We start from the raw sequence: 15,057 nt of genomic DNA, 5'->3' as shown, positions 1-15,057 counted from the left end.
ATATGTTTTTTTCTCTCTCTCTCTTTTCGTGATATGTCAATATTTTAAAGACTTTTATTTTGACTTGTTGCTAGAAAAAATTCGAGCCGGATGTCCACAGTGACAGGCGAGAGAGGAAAGTGAGGAGCGCGAGCTGCAGTTGGAAAGTTAAAAGTACAGTTTAATGTGCAACTTAGACACGATAAAATAAGTGAAATATCTTCTGAACATGACATCTGTATCAGAGGACAGTGATAAGGAGAAGGTAAGTGTTGCCATATCTCTCTATTATAGAGTCAAAGTTTGCAGATTGTTTTAAGCACTCGTCTTGGTCGGTTGCTTAATAATAGCCGCCCAGCTCTACTTTGTACTTTATAGTGAGTTAGCAAGCTTATTAGCTGTATTCCCCAGTAATAACAGTAAAAAGGGTTTAAAACCGTCTTCGTGTCACTATCTATCAATCACTAATGATTATTTTAGCTGACAGTGTAAATTAAATGTAGAGATATTAGCTAAAGCGTAGCTAATATTGCGTATATTTGCATATATATATATATATATATATATATATATATATATATATATATATATATATATATATATATAGGTCAATAGGAAAAAACAAATGGTTGAATGATGTATATTGTAATTCTATATCTATAGTCTCTTTTCTGTAGAAATAATTTGAGGAAGTTTCTCTGACTGCATTTGACGAACTCTATGGAGGTTTACTACTGTTTATGTAGTAAACGACAGTATGTTTTTTTGTTTTTTTTATTATTTTTTTTGGATGGGTGACTGAATAAAGTATGTTCTTTACTAGCATGGTTTCATTAGCATAGACAGTAGAGTAAAATATATATTTATATATATATATATATATATATATATGCAATTTTCCCCCATAATCCATGCTCCAGGAGACAAGACATAGCTACAGTTCTATCAGTCTTTATTTGAAGCTCTCTTCTGGATTTCTCATAAGATAATTTTTTTAATAAATCTTGTTTTATATAGTTGCGTTCTGTATCAGTTGACTTGAACCACGATGCATCTCTCCTCATTGATATCCCTGATGCCCTCTGTGAACGTGACAAAGTCAAATTTACCGTCCACACCAAGGTGAGCCAACAGATCAGACTTACAGACATTCGAATAAATCAGTGCTTGAGTCGAGTAGCTTTGCACACGTTATATATTATTTAGTTTAACTTACCATAGTCTATATGAGTTCTTTGACTGTCTGTCACTTATTGTTTTGTCAAATACATTTGATGTAGTTTCTGCAGTTTCTCATTGACTCATACTGTCAGTTTGCTCTTCACTTCCTCTCAGACCACACTTAGTTCCTTTCAGAAGCCAGAATTTTCTGTGCCACGACAGCATGAAGATTTCATCTGGCTCCATGACACAATTGTGGAGACTGAGGATTATGCTGGCCTCATTGTAAGTTTAAACCCCATATTCATATTGTCTATATTTTTGAGAGCTCATCACCAGCAACAGAATGCAACACGCAAACCACAGCGTTTCTCTACTGACAATCAGTTTGCATTGTACATGGTTGGAATTGCCAATTGAATTGGCTTGCTTTTACAGTGTACTTTCCTCCTTCCTCCCTTCTTGATATTCATTAGATCCCGCCCGCCCCACCAAAACCTGACTTCGAGGGTCCCCGGGAGAAGATGCATAAATTGGGAGAGGGAGAATCGAGTATGTCAAAGGAAGAATATGCCAAAATGAAGCAGGAACTTGAGGCGTAAGTCAAAATAAGCATTACATTTCCCCCCCCTTTTGCTTATATGTTGTGTAATTACTGAGATTTAAATGTGTATATTAAATCAGTGTATCGTTTCAGGGAATATCTCGCTGTTTTTAAGAAGACCGTGCAGGTTCATGAAGTTTTTCTTCAGCGACTCTCCTCCCACCCAGCCTTCAGCAAGGACAGAAACTTCCAGATATTCTTGGAATACGACCAGGATGTAAGTCTTCTGCTTTCTCTTGGCCAGTCCTGTTCTTCCCAGACCAGGAAACAGAGGGACAGTGAGCGGGACTGTTGCCATTGCTCATTTCCTGCGAAGCTGCAATGTTGGCAGTTTACACACAAATGGAGAGAGGTTGAAGGATGAGTGCAGAAGATAAAGGGGAGGGGGAGGGGGAGGGGGAGGGGGGGAGGAGGGACACTTCCTGCTTAGTTCAGCACAACTTTCTGACTGGACAATTGTTTTTGCTTATTCATATATAGAAAAAGTCTCAGTCATAACCTGCAAGTCTTGTATTGCACTGATAAGTGTCGGTTATACTGATAACAGACACGTGATCTTGGATCTCAGCCAGTGGCGATAAAGAGTGTGCACTATGGTTCTACCTTCTGATTGGTTCATATTGTGCTTGACTTTATGATCCTCTGTTCATTTGTTGTTTAGCTCACCGTAAGGAGGAAAAATGCCAAGGAAATGTTTGGTGGGTTCTTTAAGAACATGGTAAAGACTGCTGATGAGGTTCTCATCTCAGGGGTCAAGGTCAGTGTGCCAATCAACTCCCTGTGGGTGTGTTTTTATTATTAGCACAACAGGCAGAAGTACTCTTCCTCTTGTCATTATATGCCAGTTTGTTTATTCTTTTCTTTTTGCAGGAGGTTGATGAGTTTTTTGAACAGGAAAAGACTTTTCTGTTGGATTATTCCGTTAAAATCAAAGATGCCACTGCTAAGGCTGAGAAAATGACCCGTTCACACAAAAGTAAGACTATTTCATCCAAATGAATCATCAGGCTGAAAACATTTTGGTTATTTGTTTATGCTTTGAGATATTCATATTCACAAAACTGTCTGTCTTGTTCTTTTTTTAGATGTTGCTGATGATTATAACCACATTTCTGGGGCTCTAAACAGCACTGCTGCAGACAACAACTCTGCCTTTAAAAAGTTAGAAATGTATTTCATCTTGATTTCTGTAAAAACAGCATTATCAAAGAACAGTAATACATGTCTGTTACATTAAGCCGCATAGCATAATTAATTGATATGCAAGTGAAACTAATAAAGCTGGTAGTTGCTTTCTATATATATATATATATATATATATATATATATATATATATATATATATATATATATATATATATATATATATATATATATATATATAGGCCAACATTTTTACTAGCCCCATAGCAGAAAATGAAAACATGTTATTTTAACATTATTTACATTTAAACATTTAAATCGGCAGAATTTACAACAGCAGCTACATTCCACAAAACATGTGTTGATGCTTGAAGATTTTAAATTTTTACTAAGTATTTGTTCTGCTTCCAGACACTTAGAAAAATGTGCTGATGTGTTTGAAAAGCTTCGAGTGAGTATCTCTGTTGGGTTTATTTTACCAACTTACCAGTCGACTGTTGCCATGTTCATAAGATCATAAGTTACATGCTATGGCATGTTTGTGTTTTGCAGAAAGTTGAGGACCGAGTGGCATCAGATCAAGAGCTCAAGCTGACAGAATTGTTGAGATACTACACAAGGGACATCCAGGCTGCTAAGGTGAAACCTTCCCTCTGTTTTCTGTTACATCAGCTGAATATTATATAGATTGTATAATTAAATCAAGTATTAAAGGGATAGTTCACCCAAAAATGAAAATGCGATGTTTATCTGCTTACCCCCAGGGCATCCAAGATATAGCTGATTTTGTTTCTTCACTAGAATACAAATGAAGATTTTTAACCAACCGTTGCAGTCTGTCAGTCGTATAATGCACATGAATGATAACATGAGAGTAAAAAAAACATGCACAGACAAATCCTTTTGAGTAAAGCGCTTCTGCAGAATAAAACCGGGAAACTGAGGGTAATGCAGATATGACGGAATTGACAGGTGACTCCCTCAGACGTCCCAGTTCTTTGTTTAAAAAAGCTATTTTTTCAGATTTTACAAATAGTTGGAAACATTTGGGATATTGTAAGACCTCAACTGAACAAAATACATAATACTGGCCTAGTGGATTTTGGATATGTTACTGAAAAAAAAATCTTTAATAATACATTTTTTGAACGAATTACCGAGAGAGAGAGAGAGAGAGAGCACACTTGGCTGAGTAGCCTAATAGTGATGCTTGTTGGTTCAATTACAGCAAAGTTATCACATCATTACTTAAGAAATATAATGTAGCTTTTATTAGGGAAGCTTTTTTATTTAAAAACTCACAGGGCAGAGGTTGAAAACCAGCTCCTGAATGTTTGTGTGCGCACACAGTTTCTTTCCTTATAAAGTGTACACCTCAAAAAACCTGTGAGCGAGTGCATACATGCATGTCTGCTTCATAATGCAACATTAAAAAGCTATCTTCATGGGCAAACGTGTCACCCTCACCTTGTGGTGCTTTGGAACGGGAATCGGATATTCATGTTTAGATGTATGTCGGATGTCCAGATATTGGATATGTATCTGATTTAAAACCACATTTGTAAGTGAGCACGTTTACATGCACACCAGTAAACTAATAACTCACAAATATCAGCTTATTGAAATCACCAGTTTTCCGCGTTTACATGCAAACCATTAAACTTACAACGCAAGTAAAGTGTGTTTACATGACTTTATTAATAAACTGGGTTATTTCCTTGTAGTCATGTAAAAAATAATAATGTCCGTATCTGACTGGGAATATTCCAAATGTTATGTCAGTTTTGATGTTAAATAAAGCGTGCACCATGTCAGTGGGAGATTTACGGCTCATTTTATCCTAATGCAGTCACAGATGCAACGTTTTGACTGAACCTCTTCTACTGCTGCATGAGATGAGAACACATCTTTACAATTTTCTGGGTCTTAAAAGAGTCTGCGTTTGTGATATATGTCCTTATTTCATGCAAAAAGCTCGCTCGCTCTGTCTGGATGCGTTTAAATTTGCTCTAAGTTTGCATTTTTGTCACCTATTGCACGTGCATTTCAATAAGCCGACAGAAAGCAGGTTAGTGCGTTTACATGCAGCGTGAAATCGTGGTAAGAGGCAAAAAACGACCTGTCCTGACCGGTTTGTGCTTACATCGTTTATGACCTTACTCTGATAAAAGAAAACGGGTTACTGCGTTTACATGACCATGTTCATTGTTGGCTTATTAGGCATAATCAGCTTAAGAACGTACATGTAAACGCACTCAGTGATCTGTTGCGAAAAAAACGTATTTCATGCAGATTTTTTACATTTTTATGTTTACACCTGGAAATAAATTCTGATCTGTGACAGATGTGACATGAAAAATGTAAAAACATTTTTTTTTGTGCCAGTGTAAATGCAGCCCAAATGTCTTATCACACCCCTAGTAAAGAGTACTCGCATTTGGCTGACCACCGTGGGTCATTGTTCACTAACTAAATACATTTATCCTGATTATATATATATATTTTACAATTAATTACATTTCTTTCTTTAGGACCTTTTGTATAGACGTGCACGGGCTCTTGCCGATTACGAGAATACCAATAAAGCTCTTGACAAGGCTCGTATGAAGGGTAAGGACATCGCACAAGCTGAGGAGAACCAGAAGCAGTGTCTGCAAAAGTTTGAGAAGCTCTCCGAGTCTGGCAGGAAAGGTGTGTTGTTCAATCAAAACATATTTTTATTTACCTGTTTTATAAGCTTAATGAATTACTCTGATGGTCTGAGTTTATAATATATAAAGAGTTATATTAGTGTTTATAGATCTGGGCTGGTAGCCAATAGAATGTAGGTTTGATTTCTCCAAGAAAGGAAGTCTATGTTCTATTGCCATTGTGCCTGGTAAGCCGGTTATTTGCAGAGAAATTCGAAAGAATATTGTTGATAAATTAGAAATTATCTAAAAATACACTCCTGAACAAAATCTTAAGACCAGGGGATTCATTGCAAGTTTTACACATTTCGCACTAGTGGATCATAACCACGTTGTAAGTGCTGCTTCAAAATGCCAAAAGAAGAAACAGGAGCAAGAGACAAAAAAATAGAGAGTAGGCAATTTATTGACAACTGCATTTAAACTCAAACAGGCCGTTCATCAGCTGATCAAAAGTTTAAGACCATAGCCCAAAAATAAACGCACAACAGTACTAAACGTGTCAAAAAAGGACTCAGTAGTGAGTAGCCCCACCGTTCTTGTTGATCAATTCAAAAACTTGTTTCGGCATGCTTGATGCGACTGTTTCCAGGAGGCCGGTGGGAACGTTGCTCCATGTGGTGAAGATGGCTTCACGAAGGGCATTCACGGTCTGGAACTGACGTCCATTTTTGTAAACTTCCCTTGCCATCCATCCCCAAATGTTCTCAATGGGATTTAGATCAGGGGAACACGCAGGATGGTCCAAAAGAGCAACGTTATTCTCCTGGATGAAGTCCTTCGTCAGGCGGGCTTTGTGAATTGCAGCGTTGTCCTGTTGAAAGACCCAGTCATTACCGCACAGACAGGGGCCCTCGGTCAAGAGGGATGCCCGCTGCAACAGATCCACATAGCCAGTCGCCGTTTGACGCCCCTGCACAACCTGAAGCTCCATTTGCTCCAACCTGAAGCAATCCCATTGAAGGAAAAAGCACCCCAGATCATGATGGAGCCTCCTCCACTGTGCCGCATAGAAAACATCTCAGGTGGGATCTCCTTGTCATGCCAGTAACGTTGGAAGCCATCAGGACCGTCCAGGTTAAATTTTTTCTCGTCAGAGAATAAAACTTTCTTCCACTTTTCAATGTCCCATGTTTGGTGCTCCCTTGCAAATTCTAAACTGGCAGGTTTGTGTCGTGGGAGGAGACGTGGCCTTTGAAGACGTTTTTTGTTCTTGAAGCCCTTCTCTAGCAGATGACGTCTTATTTATGACGGTTATTGACGGTTTATTTTATGACGGTTATTGGGCTGCTGTCAGCATCAGTAAGGGCCTTAATTTGGGTTGAGGATCGACCTGTGTCTTCACGGACAACCCGTCGGATCCTGCGGCTCAGTGCAGGTGAAATTTTTTTGGGTCTACCACTTGACTTTTTTGTCCCATAACTCTCAGGATTTTTTAAGAAATGTAAAATGACTGTCTTACTGCGTCCAACCTCAGCAGCGATGGTGTGTTACGAAAGGCCTTGCTTGTGCAGCTCAACAATCCTGCCACGTTCAAAGAGAGAGCCTTTTTGTCTTTGACCTTCAAGCAGTCATACTGTCAAGATCTCCTGATGGCAATGACATGAAAGCCATATTTTTGTGCAGATTTGACCTTTTTATGGCTATGGTCTTAAACTTTTGATCAGCTGTTGAACGGCCTGTTTGAGTTTAAATGCAGTTTTCAATAAATTTCCTACTCTCTATTTTTTGTCTCTTGCTCCTGTTTCTTTTTTTTTGGCGTTTTGAATCAGCACTTACTACCCGGTTATGATACACAAATGCGAAATGTGTAAACTTTGCAATGAATCCCCTGGTCTTAAGATTTTGTTCAGGAGTGTATCATAAAAGAGGTTCAATTTTAGGTGAACTTCCTGACTTATTACTTACTAACATTGATTTCATGTGTTTGTAGAGCTCACCAGCTTCAAGGCAAGGCGTGTAGTAGCCTTTCGTAAGAACTTGATCGAGATGACTGAGCTGGAAATAAAACATGCCAAGGTGAGGATGATAAAGTGACTTGTGTCCAGGTGGTAGGTGTTACTACCATCATGGAAAACCTGGTAAATCCAACCCAGTCACAGCAATTCATACATATTTTACATGCTGGCTAATTCGTACAATTTTGTACGAGCTGACTTAACCTCAGCAGTTTAGACAAATTGTTCGAATTTATATGAGTGAGGTAATACGAATTAGTCACCTCGTACAAATGCGTATGAATTGGTCATGAGAGACCATTTCGTAAATAAGATCATTTTAAAGTTATGATTACCAGGTCTGGTAATGTCTATATTTCTACATTTACATTTTTATATTAATTATACACTACCTTTCAAAAGTTTTACTGACCCAAATAACACTAATGTATAATGTTACAAACATGTTCTATTTCAAATAAATGCTGTTCTTTGTGATCTTTCTATTAATTAAATACTTAATACCTGCAAACTAGTCGCTTTTCGTCTAATATTTATGTGAATTGTGTAGATCCGATGAGTTTCCTTCCATGGGGGTAAAGTTGAACGCATTGTTAACTTCACAATAATAATTGAAAATGTGCTATTTTCCTATAGACTGTATTTACATCTCTCGAGCTGCCACAATCTTTTTTTGTGCTCTAATGTGGCGTGCCCTATTTTTAACAGTCTATGGACGTGACATTCACAGATCACTGTAGCCCTCAGTTCAAGCAAACGGCAGCGCAGCACGCACGACATGAACCAATCACCTCCGCTTTACAGCACGAGAGAAATCATGAATGAGCACAGGGCTGTCTATAAGGGCTCGACATTTTGTCTGGGACAAATGATAGAGGGATTTACTTTCCCGACCGGACAAATAAAAAATTAAAATAACCAGAAACGCGAGAATGAATCAGATTTTGTAAAAAAATTGTATTACTTTCAATGTAAACAGCGACTGATAATTGAGTACATCTCTGATTGTATTCAGAGAAAGTCACGTTGAAGCTCTTTGTGAGACATACGTGGAGAAATCAAAACAAATGACCAGCAATATAAACTCACAGAAGAAACATACCGGGTTAAAACTGAGTTTTTTTGTTTATTTAATTTATAATTTATGATAACGCAAGTTGACTAAGGGAGCTTTTTTGCTGAACATGATCACAATTGCAAATACATTGCAATCAGGAATTGTGTACAATGAATTGTGTAGCCTAATTAATATTAAGTTACTTACATTTTAGATTCAAACTACTTTTTTTGTCCTATTTCACCAATGATTTCAACGACAAAAATACTTCCAAAGGAAAGCAACACTCAGCGCGGTGTTTTGTACTGAATAATTTAGCGTTTTGAATGAACGACTCAATGACTCTCTCATTGAGACAATCACTTGCTGCCACCTATTGGCGGTTTGTTTAAAAGTATCATTGCATTGTTTTATTTGTATATTCAAACATTTCAAACATAAATCTCATAACACTATTGCAGTTGTATTTTTGCAGTTTAAATAATTGAATTTGATTGTAATTGTAACACCACTATATGTGTCTTATAACTGAATTTATTAATTAAATGTAAGAATTTAACATGAAAGTTGATGCATACATTTAATAAGATTTAAAAAATATGGCCTTTAAAAAAATAAATTACAAATATGCAAATTTAAGTAGGCCTATGTAAAAGCTGGTAGAACACTGAGAATATTGCTTCAGAATCAATATATTTATACCACCAAAAATCCCCCCATTGCTACATTGTACAGTACATACAATGTGCTATGTACTCTACCTGATAGTCCTGAAGTTAATCAATATCAAATCAAATTGTGAAATTTGTGACGATGCCTAGTGCTATTGGGTAAATGTTTTTTTACTTGAAGCAAATGTAAATTTTTAGGCCTACCTTTATTTTCTTGTCAGAGTACACCAAAATGTTTAGTTTACATGCTAAAAACACAAACATTTCCTACTGGGTGACAATATTGCTAAAATTATTTAATTTGGAAATGTGACCTTTTTCACCATTTGTCAGTTTGCAGGTATTGTAGTTAAAACAAAAAGTATCACGGTTTTCATAAAGATATTAAACAGAATAGATGTTTTCAACATAAATTAATATTATTAATAATAAGAAATGTTTTATGTACAACAAATCAGCTTAATTAGAATGATTTCTAAAGGATCATGTGACAAAAAATCAGCTTTGCTTTCACAGAGATAAATTATATTTTAAAATATATTAAGATATAAGTTATTTCAAATTGTAGTAATATATTTTACTGGACTTTTTATTTTATTTTTGATCAAATAAATGCAGCCTTGTTGAGCATGAGACTTCTTCTCCAAAAAGTTAAAACCTTACTGACCCCAAACATTTCAATGGTAGTGTACATCTATCTAGATATGATCAGCTATAAAATATTTCAACAACTAGGAAATGTTTATAATTTAAAAAAATATTATCCTTAAAATATAGTAATCATGGTCATCTAGGAAAGTCATGGGGATCTGTTAACCAATAAGAGAACCTTGATTTTTAGCATGGTTTAGCGTGGCCCAACATGACTTTCTTCCATCTGTTTTCTCTCCCTCTTTTTCTCTGACGTGTTCTTTTTTTTTGTACACACTTACTACAGAATAGTGTGTCCCTTCTGCAAGGCAGCATTGAGATGCTCAAAAGCAACTGACCCACTCAATGAGGTCACTGGACCGTCTTGAGCTCCTTGCATTACCAACCCACTAGAGGGGAACCTGGATGCACCTACTTCAAATGTCCTTAATGTGGTTCAGTACCACTCTAAAATGTAAAAAAGAGCCACCACCAGCAATGTCTCTACCATGTTTACACTTCATCTATTTCTTTTCTCTCATGCCCATTTTTACTGCCCGAATCTTGCTCAGCTCAGATTATGCAGACAGCTACAAACCACCAAACTGACAAAAGAAACAAAAGTGCATGACGTGATTTTCTTGTTTTGTTTTTGACTGCAATTTTGTACCTTTAAATGTGATTAATCAGATTTTTTGCTGTCACACTGTAAAGATCATGCATACTAATCATAAACTATTACATAACTTGACGTGTGATGACAAACACAGCAGTATAAACCTCAGAAGTGTTATATGACATGAAATTCTTTGGATATCTTTACAACATTTTCTATTCAATTGAGATTCATCTAAAGACACAACCCAATTTGCCATAGATTAATATACAATGCACCAATGTAATGATGACTTTCATTTACATTCCAATTTTGTCAAATTGCACTTTTTTTGCATGTAGGTAGTTTTATATTAAATGTAAAGGGCCGGCTGTAAAATTGCAAACTGACTCGATGTCCCCATTTGGTGTGTGTGTGTGGGTGAATCTCACAACCTGAATTTTTTTGTTACTACTAATAGTTTATGGATTCCAGAGTTTTTATGGTAAAGGTTATGCAGCCATGAATAAGATTGTGCTTCCATATACGTTTTCCTTAATCTGCCTGTTTTCCCTGAGCTCATCTTTTTCTGATGACGGAAGTCAGATCCTATAGTCATATGTGAAAAAATGCCTCTGATTTAAGTTTAAATGTGTTAATTTAGTTTGTATCCACACTATTTCTCTGTGAAATATAAATCAGCATTCCTTATTCAAATGTATTTTTTTACTTGACTAAACGTTTTCTCTTGTTGTTACTAACAGTTTAAGATTTGCTACATTTCAATTCAGTGGACCAATATATGTGTAAAGTTTGGTTTTATGTAAAAGCCACAAAAATATGTAACTGTGCTGTTCTAATTTTGGAGATTTTTGTAAAAGAAGACACATTTTATAAATGATTGTGTAGATGAAAAAAACGCTTTCATATGAAGTATCATCATTTGTATGAAAGCTTGCAATAATGAAAATAAATATGCCCTGCTTTCCCATTTTGTCTTTCCATTCATCCTTTTTTATGATTATGTAAATGTGAGATTTTATATAGCCTGAGATTTTGAGTGGTCTAAAATTCAATATTAAGATTTACCTTAATGCTATATGGTTACAAACCTTACATATTCTCATATTTTATTCTCATTGTTCACTGAATGACATTTGGCCCTTCTAAACATCAGTTATTATTGCTTTAATTTAGCATTGTTTTGCTAATGTATTTCAATGAATGCTAAAAATATCAGACATCATAGCCGAGATAGAAAAGTTAGGACACACTCTTGCAGCTAAAAAGAAGCAATAGCTCCTTACCGATGGCTTTGGAGGAAGCTTTATTATATATATACATTCCACCCACATCTGCAGATCAATGAATGGGGTTACCAGACACATTTACCGCATTGACTTCTGCATTCCCTTTCGCCAAAAGCACACTGATTTAAGTTTTTCCCCAGTGTCTCCCTTGTTTCTTGTATTTAAGGCTGGAGTTGTTGTCCAGTTTTGGACTGTGGGCTCAACATTATCCACTGATTCATATTTTTCTGTCGATAAGAAGAGGAAGTGGTTACTTCTCCATATGTTTTTTTTTTAATATTTGTCTCATGATGAAAGTATTTTCAGCTACATGCTGTGACTTTGCTAAATGTTGATGGTGCAGCTCATTAATATTAAATAATTATAGGGGAGGGACATTCCACATTTTGACTTCTTCAGTTTGTAGTAGCAGCCTTTGCAGGATCTATTTTTCCATTATGCTGATCATGGTGGTATAGTGACGTAATGTACAGCCTGTGCTGTGACTCATCATGACTGGCCAACCGTCCATGTTCTGGTGCAAGAATTTCGTTGCAGACCACCATGCCATGCTCTGCCAAAAAGTAAACTTAATTTGTTAAATCAGTGATGGGGGAAGATCATTGATTCTCAAATAAGTTGGACAATGTTGTCATTTCAGTCAGGATGTGGGCCAGCTCCTCCAAACCACACAATAGATATGGTTGATGTCAGCAGTTGAGGTGGAAATTTTGTGGTTTTGCCTTTGAATTGTTGTAGCCTACATAAGTGTAGAGTTCCTCATCTGCTGTGTATCTGGAGGCTATCCAGTGACTATTAGATCAGATGTGAAATTCAATGAGGAACAACCTAGTAGCACTCAATGCAGTTTTTAATGGTCTTTTTTTGTGGAAAAATTAAAGACCAAACTTTGCGTACTTCCCCCTACTCCTATTATTAAATCTGACATTTTATATATGTTATGTTTGACTCTTAAAATAATATGCATATATAAATATTATCTCCCTAAACTGATGTGCTATTGCGTGTCATTCAGCATTCAATATATAATAAAACAATTTCAGAAATTAAATGTCCATTTAATTATTCATTTGATTATATAAAAAGTGGAATAATGTCAGTCTGTCAAACATAATAACAAAGCAAACCCCCACAGGATGATCAGGACCCTGAAGGGAAGTGCACAGACTGAATTTACATTCTCCCTTACATATACAATGCAAAGCTGAGCAGCTGAAACAGAAATATAAGACGTTAAGTGGGTCATCCAATACAATTCCACCCACTTTCCAGTCATACTAGACTTTCATTGTGCACTTACGATGCCATTAAATCTTTATATAGGCTACTTCTGTCCTAGTTTCCTCTTAACCACAATCTAAAAATCATCTTAAAGACCTACTTTTCTACATAATTTCAATATTGTCCTTATATTATCTAATCACCTCAGAATTCTAGGTCAGAGTGTCTCGGCCTATGTCAAAATGACTGGTCCTGTACAAAATAGGAGACAGAAAGAGAAAAATAGGTTCCCCTACCTCAGAGGAGAGGGAGAGGAGAGAGAGAGAGAGAGAGAGAGAGAGAGAGAGAGAGAGAGAGAGAGAGAGAGAGAGAGAGAGAGAGAGAGAGAGAGAGAGAGAGAGAGAGAGAGAGACTGAATTTTTCCCACAAAAAAAAATTCTGGTGGAATTTGACTACTTTTAAGGTGTTGACATGGGTTAAAAAATTCTCATTTCTCAATGCAAGATTGCAAAGAATTTAGGTATTTCACCATCAACCATACATAATATAGTGAAAAGACCAGAGAAATCTCAGTATGATCAAAGCAGGAAACCTCTGTTGAATGTGTGTGACCTTTGAGCCCTCAGATGGGACTGCTTGAAAAACCATTACGCTACTCAGCCAACCACATGGATGGGCTCGGGATGACTTTGGAAAGCCATTGTCACTTAACACAGTCTGCCGCTGCATCAAGAAATGCAACTTGAATCTCTGTTAAGCAATGAGAAAGCTATAAAGCTGGTGCTGAGTCCTCTGGGCCTGCACATCTCAGATGATCCATAACACAGTGGAAATGTATGTTGCGGTCAGATTGTTTTAAGGAATAATGGACATTGAGTTCTCAGTCTCAAAGACTTTCATCAGCGACAGGTGCGTCTGTCATGATATGAGGTTGCATCAGCAAATAGCATGGGTGAATTGTGTGTGGAGGCATGGAGCTGTATATTTAGGGTGCATTGACATGGAGGTGCACATCGGGATTGCACAGAGACATTTAATGGCATCGATATCTTCCCTGAGAAGCAAGAAAATGCCAGCATGCGCTACAACAGAGTGGTTTTGTAGACACTGTACACCAGGGGTTCTCAACCCTGAACCTTGAGGGCCACGTCCTGCAGTGTTTAGCTCTTCAACCCTAATGAAACACACATGAACCAGCTAATTAAGCTCTTCAGCATTACTAGAACGCTACAGGCTTAGCTCAAGGTTGGAGCTAAACTCTGCAGGACAGTGGCCCTCTATGACCAGGGTTGAGAACCCCTGCTCAACACAAGAGTGCATGCTTGACTGGTCTGCCTGCAATGTTGCCAATCATGGATAATCAGACAATGACGCCCATGGACTGTTTAGCAGCTGTCTTGTATCAAGCGAGATTAGGTAAAAAATCCACCAAAACTGCAACAATTAGTATCTTCAATTCCCAAGTTAATTGGCATACAAAGGAAAGGTGATGTGACATTGGTAAACATGCCCCTGTCTCAAATTTTTCTGGAGTGGTGCAGCCATCAAAATCTGTTTATATTCACAAAATACAATTAAGTTGTTCAGTAAAAAAATGTGAAAGAGTTAACAAATTACAGATAATTCTGTTGAATTTTACAAAAGGTTCCAACTTTTCTTGATTTATTGTTGTATATGACTTTTCTATATACCTTCAATAAGCAGACCAGTTTGCCCGCTTCTCTTGATAAAATTATAGAGAAGCAGTTTTGTTTACTCTGAACAGACATCAAACACTGCAGTAACAGCTGAGACACTGCCATGCAGTCATTTATATGTTATATAATGTTCTGGGCTCCATCTGTGCTTTAGAGAACAAGGCACAAGACTTTAAAATCGCAAACTGTTTGTGCAAACATTTCTTAATTTTTTTCTGAATATAAAACAATGGTAACATTTAATGTTACTATATTCTTTGGTATTCACAGGTTAGGGTTAGGCAATATCAAACAAGTAATAACTAAAAATACTCCTTTGACATATACTTCTCTAGACCATG

At 36.7% G+C, this 15,057-nt stretch overlaps 1 protein-coding gene across 1 annotated transcript; it reads left to right on the top strand.

The window, feature by feature from the left end:
* The first annotated feature begins 74 nt into the window (after nucleotides 1–74).
* On the top strand, nucleotides 75–11,479 carry snx5 (sorting nexin 5). Its single transcript, XM_067421685.1, has 13 exons — nucleotides 75–244; nucleotides 997–1,101; nucleotides 1,315–1,425; nucleotides 1,617–1,738; nucleotides 1,838–1,961; nucleotides 2,406–2,501; nucleotides 2,615–2,720; nucleotides 2,830–2,905; nucleotides 3,299–3,338; nucleotides 3,440–3,526; nucleotides 5,419–5,578; nucleotides 7,511–7,596; nucleotides 10,201–11,479. The coding sequence occupies exons 1-13, from the start codon at nucleotides 209–211 to the stop codon at nucleotides 10,249–10,251; spliced, it is 1,200 nt and encodes a 399-aa protein (XP_067277786.1). The 5' UTR covers nucleotides 75–208; the 3' UTR covers nucleotides 10,252–11,479.
* The last annotated feature ends 3,578 nt before the right edge of the window (nucleotides 11,480–15,057 follow it).

This window comes from Pseudorasbora parva, chromosome 17, assembly GCF_024679245.1.
Source record: "Pseudorasbora parva isolate DD20220531a chromosome 17, ASM2467924v1, whole genome shotgun sequence".
NCBI lineage: Eukaryota > Metazoa > Chordata > Actinopteri > Cypriniformes > Gobionidae > Pseudorasbora > Pseudorasbora parva.
The sequence above is the reverse complement of the archived record's forward strand: the minus strand, read 5'-3'. Positions and strand labels throughout refer to the sequence as shown.

Excerpts from the sequence above, each read along its gene's own strand:
- snx5 (XM_067421685.1), top strand. The coding sequence starts at position 209 with ATGACATCTGTATCAGAGGACAGTGATAAGGAGAAG. Across the intron at positions 1,739-1,837 it reads ATGAAGCAGGAACTTGAGGC|GGAATATCTCGCTGTTTTTA; the intron begins GTAAGTCAAAAT and ends GTATCGTTTCAG. Across the intron at positions 1,962-2,405 it reads TCTTGGAATACGACCAGGAT|CTCACCGTAAGGAGGAAAAA; the intron begins GTAAGTCTTCTG and ends TTTGTTGTTTAG.